Consider the following 11,109-nt stretch of genomic DNA (forward strand, 5'->3'; position numbering starts at 1 on the left):
AACTTAAATTACAAACACGAAGTATTTGATACACAGTATAGGTCGGGTAATCTATCAAATTACAGTAGAAAAAAAATTGTTTGAAATATTTTTATAACTTAATCTTGTTTGATCAGAATTTCTTTGTTATTTGTTAAAGTATTTTATTATTGAAAGTCAAAAAATGATAGACTTTGACAAAGCTGCGGTTCAATAAATGATACGTTGACTATTTAAATTTTAATACTACTAGTTTTTTCTTCTTTTTTTCATACATACATATTTGAAAACTTTTTTTTCTTCAAGAATAATTTTCCCTCGCCCTTTTAACACCGATTATTGTTTCTATACCACATTGATCAAAAGAGAGATTAATGAAATAAGATTAATTATGTATCATAAATGGGATCCTAAACACGATCCTAATTTAATGAATAGTTCCTTTACGAGCCCGACTACTCAGGGCTGTTTGATTTTCTCTTCGGGTAAACAGGTCGAGGTCACGAAGAGACGAGTATGAGGTATTTACTTCTCCGGCTCGATGGTCATATTCGAGAAGATTAAGCATTAGATTACGAGTAGAGGCAATTTACACTCCTACCTCTATTGATTCAAGTTTCGCAAAACAGTGCATACAAAAATTACTACTTACTCTCGATCCAGTTGTGAAAGTCATCACACGTGGCGTTCGATAGTAAATAATGCACTCGTTAAACGAAATGGTTTAAATTATAAATAAATTTGCTTTCGCTGAGGAAGATGTAAAATTTTGTTTGCGCTGCTTCAACGTTAATTTTCTCTGTTTGGATGATGTTTGCTCGTAAGCCAGACCGTAATTAAGTAAAAAAGTTGTTTGACGTAACTTTTCGCTCCAGAAGGGTAACGAAAGTTTGCTCAAATTTGAATTTTGTAATTTACGTTTTGTTTTTTTCTAACGAGAGTTATTAAACTTGGGTAGTCAAATTTTTATAGAATTAGTGTAACACCATTTTTTGTCGAGTTTCGTAGGTGGTTGAACTGTAATTCCTTAATTATACTGCGATCATGTTTAACACGTCGCAAACAAGTCTTGCTCTAAATTAAATTATAATCGTTAAACCACATTTTCATAAACAGCAAAATCATTGGAATTAATATTTCAGTCCATAAAACTGAGTAAAGGATCCATATAATTTGCTAGTATGAAATTTTTGGCGTGTCACACAATGCACGATCCACCCGCTGTCAGATCTAAAAATTACTCACCTCAACTCGACGGTAGGAGAAGCGCCAGCTCGTTGTCCACGGGAAGAAAGAATCACCACTCCGTCAACAGTTTGTCCTTTCCAAGCGGCCACGTGACGTATGGCACGTTATAGCACTGGAAATATCCGTTCCGATCAAGTTGCGACGGGGGGTGCGCGCGTTATCCCGATATCGTGCACGATTACGTCAACCTCGCGATAACGGTGCAAAGTCCAACGTCGACAAATCGACGGTATTTTTCCACCGCCCCCTTTGTCCCGTTTTTACTATTTTGAGTCTCGAGAATGACAAATATATATACTCACAAAAAACACATCCACTCGCGTGAAACAATTAATAAACACTCGTGGACTATTACTTTTCTTTCCCCTGCTATTGTCTATAAGTAGCCATCTATTATTTTTAGTCAAGAGTCATTAGTCCCCTACACAAGTATGCCAACGCACTAAAACAGCTGCCAGTCAACAAAATGTTACTCCCAACACGTGCTTTGGGAGATTCTTAACCAATCACCTCTCAACAAGTCGATAAACTCTTTCTGAAAAACTAGACTCTCGCGATTCTCCGATAACTCGCAAATGCAACAACGTATCGAAGGGTCAAAGGGTGGGGGGGGGAGGGAGGAAATATATATTTCAACAACAACAAAAAACTCAAACAAACGACGGCCAGTGTCAGCGACAACAACAACAACCTGTCGCTCGGCAGACCTAGGACACACAGCTGCGAGCCAAAGACACGAGCGCGAGCGGGGAGCGTGTGTATAAACATAGTACTGTGCGAGTACGCGCGCGCGCACACCCGTGACACTCTCTGCCGCTTCCCATTGTACAGGGGCGAAGCGGCGCAAACTCGCGGCCCATCACTTGCACGGCGGAGCGGCGCAGGCGGCCTTCCTTCCCCGGTGTATACTCTACGGGGTCCTCCTCCTCCTCCTCCTCCTTTTCTTGTCGATTTTGCGTGCAGCGTCTGAAAGGTTTCTTTCCTATTCGGGAGGGAGTTTTGTTACGCGACGAAAGTCACGTCTGACCATATCGCGACTTGTACTACTTGCAGCAATCGCAAGTTGAGTTTTTGCGTTTGAAATAAAGTAGATTCGCGTCCTATACGATTTTTTGCAGTATAATTATCTTTCGTAGGTCACGTGTATTCAAAGTCAGTACTACCACATCGAATAAAACCATAAAGTTTCGATTAACCGTCGCATAGGCTCGGCTGACCATACCGTCCTTCATCTACTTGGCAACTCTGTTTATACGCGCGTGCTCGTGATATAATTGCAAATTCGCAAATATATGTATACCAGCTAAGTTTTCGACGTTAATACCGGGCAGAAATTAAATTCCAGCGGAGCCGCGCGTAAATCCCTTGTTTGGCCAAAAAATGCGAAACTCAAATGCAACAGCAGCGTCAGCAGGACGAGAGAAAACTTTTAATACTCGCGACTCCGAATTTCCTCTTCATTAGCACTGTAGCGAACAAATTTTCAACTCATTCGTTACGACCCCTCTCTTCCCGGCCCCTTTATCCGCGCGTTGTTAAAATCACGCCTCATACCCCGAGTATCGCGTACAGTGCACGGTGATCCGTGAAAACGCCCCGGTCCGCCGAAAATACGCAATCAGCCAAGTTTTAATTCAATACCAAGTTGTCTGTTCTCCCCCCCCCCTCCCTCCATCCCTGCCCAATCTGGCGCCTCTCGAAATATCATCCGATAAATTTCTGACACTCGCTCGCCGGTTGTTTCAAACGCGCCGTAATGGAACATTCATTTTCGCGCGTTACGCGCTACACCAAAAACTTTGCATGCGCAATTGGATACAACCTCGTTACGTTTCGCTACGAAAAACGAGTGACTCTCGCAATGATCTCCTTTTCGAGAGCAACAGTCCCCTAGGGTTCTTTTGCGTTGTTTTCCTCCCACGGCACTTGTATACCTCGTGCAATTGTCTCCGATCACGCGATCAGAGTTTAACCCTTTTTCCGTGGTGGTTGTCGGAGCTTGGATTACCCTCGCTACCTATGGTCTTGATTTCGTGAAATATTCCCATTAACGGACATGAAGGGCCATGAAGGCTTTTATTGCCGAGATCAAAGAGAAGCGCTTACGTTCGAGCGGTAAAAAAAAAGCTTCATCCTGAATATTGCAGGGAATCTCTTTGCGACGTTAATAATTCATGACCTTGTCGTCGGAAGTAATAAAACTACGTTCAACGAGATGAGCGATTGGTGGCCTGCATTTTTTAACGAGATTTTGTACGAAATCATCCGCAAAATATTACATCCGGTTTGGCATTTTATTTTTCCTCTCCGAAGGTACGGGTACTCGATCAAAGCAATGCTCCCGATTCCATCCATGCAGGTGCTCCTCTCGCTGCTCCTTACGGTAAATACCGACGCTCGATTGAACGGAAATTCGACCCTTTGGCATATTTTCCGGGTAAACGACGAATCCCGCCGGCTAATGCCCTGAAATATTCTCAATCTTCTCAGTTCCTCGGACTCACATTAAAAACAAACCCTTAGTTCCATTTGTTTTTTTCTTCGGAGCGACACGTCGATAAACTGACAGGTTTCCTGAGGGCAAAAAAAAAAATTGCGAGTAGTCCCCGAGCACACCCTCGCGCGAATAACTCATCCTCTCGGCTCTGCTGATCGAACTCGACTCGGACGTAATCAAAGAAACATAAGAAGCGCGCTCGGACACTCGGAAGGATGTTGTATGTATACGCGGGACTCGAGCGGCGTGGGAGGCGAAGGCCGCTTAGCACGTCAAAGGCCCAGGGAGGAGGATCCGTCTCTCTTCCTCTGTCCTTACACGAGGGGAGCAGGCGCTCATGCGCGTGTACACGCGACGAGGCTGAGCAGGGGAGTAGGGATGGCCGGAATATATTGACGTATCGCGTTAGGGTGGACGCACAAAAGGGGGTGGTCGAGTCGCAGGTGGTAGCTCCTTGGTTGCAGCTGTATAGGCACTCTTGTATGATGCCTCGCGTGTATAATGCATAGCGTTGCGCATTTCCCGCGCGCCGGAGGGAAGGAGCTGAATTGTGGCGGACCTGTGGAGCTTCTCTCTCTCTGTACCGTATTATGATGCTGACTTGCAGATTTCGCGAGATGAATGGGAATTGAGTCTTATGCCGAGAGACTCGCGTGTTTGCGTGCGTATGATTGATTTCGGTGGGGGTGAGCTTGTAGGTGTCGATTTCATTGATTGATAATTGATAGTGTTGCTAATATGATATTTGGTCCATTGTCTGATGTTTCACTTTGTCGACTCGTTTTATTTAACTGTGGCTTTGCTCGATGTACAACATTAATCCAATCTTTTGATCGAAAAGGTGTTTGACTCAATTTTCTTTTTTTTCTTTCCTTTTAATTAAAAACCAACAACAGTTCGTAATTACATCAGAAAAAAAACAAAAGGTTAAATTTACAGAAAAAAAAGACAACCACATTTTTCATCGGAAAAAAGCTTCATTACAACACTTGTACGTGGTGCTTTTTAGTTTTTACAACTCACTTGTCACCCCTTAATTGAAAAAAAAAAAAAATAAAATAAAATAAATAACACCGTACAGTACACATTTCATTTAAAAATAGACGATTAATGTCTGGTTGAACTTTTCGCTCAAGGTAAAAGCACATTGTCGTGCCCAACAAAACTTAAAACTCCGTCCGAACAATTCCCTTGCTCGCTTGTGAAAAAAAAAGCCATCACTGGCCTACATCAGCCCATCCCTAAACAGGCGGACTTAATCAACGTTTCCCTCGCCCGAAATAAACGACTCCGGGACTCGCGACTCCGTTGCTAATCTGCGCCAGTAAATCGTCGCTCTGCTCCGATAAAAATCATCACGAGCCGAGTTAAGAGGGTCACTGTAACCCCTGACGAAACACAAGGGCGAATAAATCGTCACGCGGATCTCTTAATCGTCCTCCTCCCCTCCGTGTAATTGGATCCAGCCGCGCAAAGTCATATTCGCGTGTACATGCCTGTTTGTACATGTATGCATGTGTATATACATATACGTATTTGTGTGTACGTCTTGCGTTATCCTCTGCAGGCCAGTTTCGTAGATAAGGACTAACGAAGTCTGCAGACCTGGAGACTTGGCTTCACTTTATCAGACGACTGGAGTGACCCACCCAACCAGTCGAGAGATTAGCGCCTCTCTCTCCCTCTTCTCTCTGATATTCTCTATGTTCCAGTGTCTTTTCTAGCTTGGTGTATTATTAGCCTGCTATTATCTTGCTCTAGTCGAGGAGTTAATTTTCATGTTTGAAAAATACATGATCGTAAATTTTGATGATCCATGGCTAGTTTTTTTTTCTTAAAAGACTTACTGCTTCCGTAAAAAATTTCGCTCGGCCATTGGTGGAGTCTCATTATTTTCACAACTTTTATTTTTTATTATTTTTGATCTTTGGATACAATCATTTAGTGATCCATAAACAACCATTTACCTCATCTTTCTACGTTATTTTTACACCATGTATTTATCAATGTCCCACAAAAGGAGTCCCCCTGACTGAAAGCTCGTGCTTTTGATTAATTATCGTCGAGTTTGAGCGTGCAAGTGTACACATAAATTAAAAAGGCGTTCATGTCTCATCGCAAATGTTGGTCGCGTTATTTCCCTCGTACAGTTGATGTCCCAATTAAACGCTATGCGATGCCGTACGTCAAAAGCACACACACTCTCTCCGCTGCGTCGCACTCCTGTTTAGCTTCTGAATATTCTAGACATTCTCTTAATGAAACGTCTAATAGCGTTTAATTTGCCGACTGACTAGGGAAAGAGGGAGATCGAGAAATCTGACGTTCAGGACGTAAATTGAACCGATCAATCTTTTTTTTTTTTACTCCTGTTGTACTGCAATGCAGCTAATTGAGCGAAACAAAAGCAATACTTTTTTATAATTAGCTGTTCTTGTGATAATACTTCATTAAATTATTTCCCTGTTTTACTTAAACAGCTATTTCCTAAAGAATTATGCCATAGAAATTCGAGTGTCCTTAGCTCTTCATTTTTCGATAAATGTGGCACGTTTATACATTTGAATTCGCTCGTAGAAACGAAGCCGTGCTACCGACAAAATGTAAAATCCTCTTTGTGTTTGACGCATAATTCCCTAAAATTGTCAAGCGATGGAGAGAGTTCTACAGAGAAATGACATTAACGGCCTCAGTTACGATACATATACATGCCTCCGAGCACCGACACTCGCTCACTGGGCTAAGCCAACTTTATGGTAGGTATCATCACTTGTTATCAACTTCCTATTGATTTAGCAACTCCTCGCGGTTAGGAATACACACGACCTTATTCCTGCAGGATGACAATTAGTCACGGAAAGGATGTTTGAAACTCATGAATGACTAGGAAATCTGTTGGGATTGAAAAACTGAGTGCTACACTTACATAATGTACTCTACTTTTTTTTATTTTTTGGCAAGATAGCACAAAAAATTGGTTAAAAATAATAAAAATGTATAGCTTGAAACACGATTCTCTCACTTGAGTATTGAAAGGGACTTAATGAGCCAAATTTTCCTTGTCACGTATAATAATAATATTGTATTTTTTATTAACTTTTTTTTTTCTTCCATCTTTCGATACATCAATACTCTTTATCACATTGGTTCACATGCATTCACATTGTTTACTATAAAAAAAATCAACGTCAGTCGTATAAAAATACAAAAATATAGCTTTCACAGTTCTCTCCTTCGCTATCTACCTACTACTATAAATAAATTATTCATCTACGTTTACATTACATTTAATAAGATAAAGTAGCTTCATCAAATTTTGTAGCGCTTCATTAGGTTCATAATTTTATCGTACACCAGTACCTTCACGTCCTTAGCCCAGAGGTAATCGATGTGGTTGAACTTGTCGTCGGGGACCCGAAATTTGCCGATGGTGTTTGGAAGTTCGGTATAAAGTTTTTCCACGTCCTACAGAAAACACATTCGACTCGTAAGATCCACATAACCATTAAAATCATCATCGGCAGTGGAAAATATCATTATTTGTGAAAACTTACTCTCGGATGTGAAAGCCAGTCATTGACGCTGTAGTGCAACGAGACCGGGACCTTGACGTTGTTGAGATTATACTGCGGTGGCTTGATTGACCGGTACTTCAGCCAATTCATGGCCATGCCATAATCGAATTTCCGGAAATTCCCGGAATTGATGACCTGGCCGTAGTGCACGAACTGATCAACGGCAGAACCAGCCGGCGTGTGAGCTAAAATTGCCGGTAACAGATCCTGAAAAAGCCAAAAAGGTGCCATTGAAACAGGATCCTCCTGTTCGTTTGGACAATAAAAATCATGTAATACTAACCATGTCGAACTGTTTCTTGTTGAACCCAGTTATCAGGAATATGGCGTTCATGCATAGCTTTTCCGCGACGAGGCTGTGCGAGCACAGCATGTCCTTGAACTTGTTGAAGAACATGGACGACGGCTTGAACTCGTACTGGCCGATCCATTTGGCCACCATCTGATACAAAAGTGGTCAGTCGTGATTTTTCCAACTAACGTGGATTCCATTTACTATACGAAAGTTTGAAACCTTACCGTGATGGGCTTGAGGATCCGAGAGAGGAATTGGAACATCGGACTGACCATGTTCGAGCAGTAAGCAACTGGTCCGAGGAGAAAAGTGGCGCGGACTTTTTCGTTGTACTGGGGCAGTTCGGTCATCATGACAAAGAAGGTTGTGCTTCCTTGGCTGTGGCCCACGTAGTAAAGCTTCTTCTGGCTGGTCGTCTCGAGGACATAGTCGATCATTGTTGGCAAATCCATCGAACCGATCTCGTGCCAACTGCGTTTTAACGCGCGAAAAATCAAAAATGCCATCACCCTCTTGTCGTTTATTTGATGCTACGGTTGGGAAAAGATGGATTACCTGAAACCCCAGTACTTTGGATCTCTGTCGGAGAGAGTTGAGTGGAGCCGGGAGTAAATGTTTCCCCTGGCGTTACCCATCCAAACGTCATACCCGGCATCAGCGAGGATGAAACCTGTGGGGCACAGTCGAATACACTTGGTTGGGCATCGTTTGTAATCACTCAAAGTCTTTCCCTATAATCCCTTAGTCTGTGGCTCAACGAAGCTCGAGACAAGGCCAAGGAGCGGTACGAGAAGGCAGTTGATGCAATTACCTAAGCCTCTATCGGGACCGGCGATAACCCAATCCATTGAGCTACAGAGCAGCCCATGCATGAGGATGACGACGGGCTTGTTCGCTGGGCTGGGGTTAGTCCGATTTCCCGCTATACGATGCATCTCGAGAATGTAGCCGTCCTTCGTCTCGACATGGTGTGCCTCTGCTACGTAACCGTAGAGCCTAATGACCTCTAGCTGTAAGTGCACGGGCAAGTTTTAGCGTTTCGAGAGTCCACTATTAGTTAGTTCGGAAGATTAATTTCAAACATTTAACGTTGGGCCTTGGTTGGGATAAGAAAAAAAAACCGATGATCACTAGAGTAGTAATAATAATAATAAGATGGGTGTCAGATAGGTCGCCAAAAATCATTAGTCTTATCGAGTTCCAGTTACGTAGAACGAAAATATTTTATCAGATATTCATCAAGCGTCCGCGTTAAACAACACGATTGTATCTGACATTGTGAAAATCGCATTGTGTCTTTGATCGTTGATAGTATTTTGCAAATGATGTACCTGATAAGGAAATCTCTGTTGAGGTCATGACTGAAAGTAAAATTATTTGGTCGTGGTGATGTAACGTTAAAAGAAGAGTCAACTGTGAAAAGTAAATGTCAAAGTACTGTGATTTTTTACTCATTTTTTTGTCGTTAAATATGTACCCCAAACCAGTATGCGATAACTGTCTGTTTCAAAGATTTTATAATCAAAACTGTTTTTAAATGAAACAAAAATATCCCTCATAGTAATGCAGAACAGTTACAGTGAGTAATCTTAATCAGCTAGTGAGCCTAACCATTGAAATATACCACTGTATCTAACTTTTGTTAGCCTAAATTAATTTGGTTGTAAATTGTTCCTGCCTGCCATTAAAAATACACTAAATGAAGGTAGCTGTGTAACCTTTGATTATGGTGTAGGTCAAAGCAACATGTACAAAGGAGAAGATAGAATCTCGTCTACTCACAACTTTGAGGTGAGCGTGGGGATGGTCGGCCTTGACAGCGATAGCGTACTCAGTGAGATTCAAATCTTGGGGTATCAGGTCCTCTAGTTTTGGAAAATCCCAAAACATGTCCGGTGACACGATTGCCCCATTGGTGACTAGGAATAGAGTGGCGAGAACAGTGGCGTATCGTCTCATGCCCGTAGCGGTTGGGTTCGCTCTGTTTGACCAGAAAAGCGAAGGTAACCAGGCGATGAGCAAAAAACTGACGACAACGCGATAGGCCCCGGCTCTTTATACTCCCCCCGAAGTATCACCAGCCACTGCAAATCTGCTCTCATTATCTTTGATACCGGGGCTCTCGAGATATTTCGGGGGGGGGCTCCGCATAGGTCTCGGATTAAATATTCCTATCGACATTGAACTTTGGATAATGACGATAAGTCAAGAGCACGCGTTTTATTATAGTTGCGTTGCTCTAATAAATACGCGTCAGTTTTCTCACCGACAATGTCAATCGAATGGTTAATTTTGTTTGCGAGCAACAACGTTAAATTGTAAATATTTGAACTTCATTCTTAAAATTGTGTACAATCTTTTGATTTTCGAGTTGACGATCGCAGACTTTTCGCACCAATTGTGCGTCTCCTTATTTGGTAGATTATTTCCGTTTTATGTTTTCATAAATAAGTATGTTTTTTTGTTTATCATTACGGTATACATTTGTTAACGGGTTTTTACTTAGGGGTCGATTATACAAAATCCAAATTGATAAACACAAACGTTGACACGTCGCATTGATCGTCAACATTCAATCTCACAGTACCAGAACGAAATATATAGTGTTTGCAGCTGCTCAATTATTTTAATGTGGACGAAACAAAGTAATATAGAATTGTTGTAATCGTATGGTACGATTTTGATTTCCTATCGGACCTCTGTGATAATTTCGTGGGCGGTTCTCTTGACTAAACATTGCGTACCTGGAAACTTCGCTGGAGATAACGACAGGGGAGATGGTGATACAAGATTTTCTGGTATCTAAAAATTTCTGTATCCAAAGTAATTGTGATCGATTGCCGAATTAAGGTGTTTTGTTGATTATTTACAAAGGTTGAAATGCTCCCTCTGTGTTTGTTGTTAATAAGGGATTTATATACCACACGCGTTTTCGATATTTAAAATACTATTCGTCCAGATAGTGGTCAAGATCGATAAGATTACTTGACGATTCGCGGGAAATTTTTATCAATCATCTGTGTTATTTTATCAAACTCTGTATGTTAAATGTGTAACTTGGTGCAAACAAAAATATATATACACAAAAAAAAGGATATTTAATCATCAAAAGTGAAGAAATTATAACGAATCTAGTTTTCTATGCAAATGAACTGTGAAAAAGTTATCTTACTTATTAAATAAGTTCCGTGTAGTCTCCAAGTCCACTTTTGGACACGATGTAGGAATCCCTCTAGTCTGACATCAATTAGTTTTGTGAGAGACTATCAGAACTAGAAAGAACTATTACTAACAATGAAATAAAAAAAGTAAAACGAAAAAGAGGAAGGATGTATACTTTTTGTATTGGTTTCAGTGAGTAATAAATGTAGAGTTAGTACATTCTCTTAAGGATTTTCTACATTACTTTCAAGTTCCAGAGGGGAGTTTTTTTGCGTTATGAGTGATGATGGTAAACGTAAATCAAGCAGTTGCTAGATTATATCATTGCATGATTTTTCTTTCACATTTTAACA

At 41.2% G+C, this 11,109-nt stretch overlaps 1 protein-coding gene across 1 annotated transcript; it reads right to left on the minus strand.

The window, feature by feature from the left end:
* Positions 1-6,791: 6,791 nt before the first annotated feature.
* Positions 6,792-9,589, minus strand: LOC106638547 (lipase 3-like). Its single transcript, XM_014351797.2, has 7 exons — positions 9,377-9,589; positions 8,406-8,604; positions 8,150-8,264; positions 7,819-8,065; positions 7,583-7,741; positions 7,279-7,506; positions 6,792-7,189 (listed from the first exon to the last, which is right to left on the minus strand). Exons 1-7 carry the CDS (start codon positions 9,551-9,553, stop codon positions 7,034-7,036), a joined length of 1,281 nt encoding a protein of 426 aa, XP_014207283.2. The 5' UTR covers positions 9,554-9,589; the 3' UTR covers positions 6,792-7,033.
* Positions 9,590-11,109: the final 1,520 nt, after the last annotated feature.

The sequence above is a fragment of the Copidosoma floridanum genome, unplaced genomic scaffold, assembly GCF_036245765.1.
Source record: "Copidosoma floridanum isolate Cflo_tuat_1 unplaced genomic scaffold, Cflo_Japanese_pri ptg000007l, whole genome shotgun sequence".
Taxonomy (NCBI): domain Eukaryota; kingdom Metazoa; phylum Arthropoda; class Insecta; order Hymenoptera; family Encyrtidae; genus Copidosoma; species Copidosoma floridanum.

What these genes read in the sequence shown, in the direction of transcription:
- LOC106638547 (XM_014351797.2), bottom strand. Translation starts at nt 9,553, where the DNA reads ATGAGACGATACGCCACTGTTCTCGCCACTCTATTCCTAGTCACCAAT. An exon ending in CCAAAGTACTGGGGTTTCAG is followed by an intron (nt 8,066 to 8,149) that starts GTAATCCATCTT and finishes GTTAAAACGCAG; the next exon opens with TTGGCACGAGATCGGTTCGA. An exon ending in ACAAGAAACAGTTCGACATG is followed by an intron (nt 7,507 to 7,582) that starts GTTAGTATTACA and finishes TGGCTTTTTCAG; the next exon opens with GATCTGTTACCGGCAATTTT.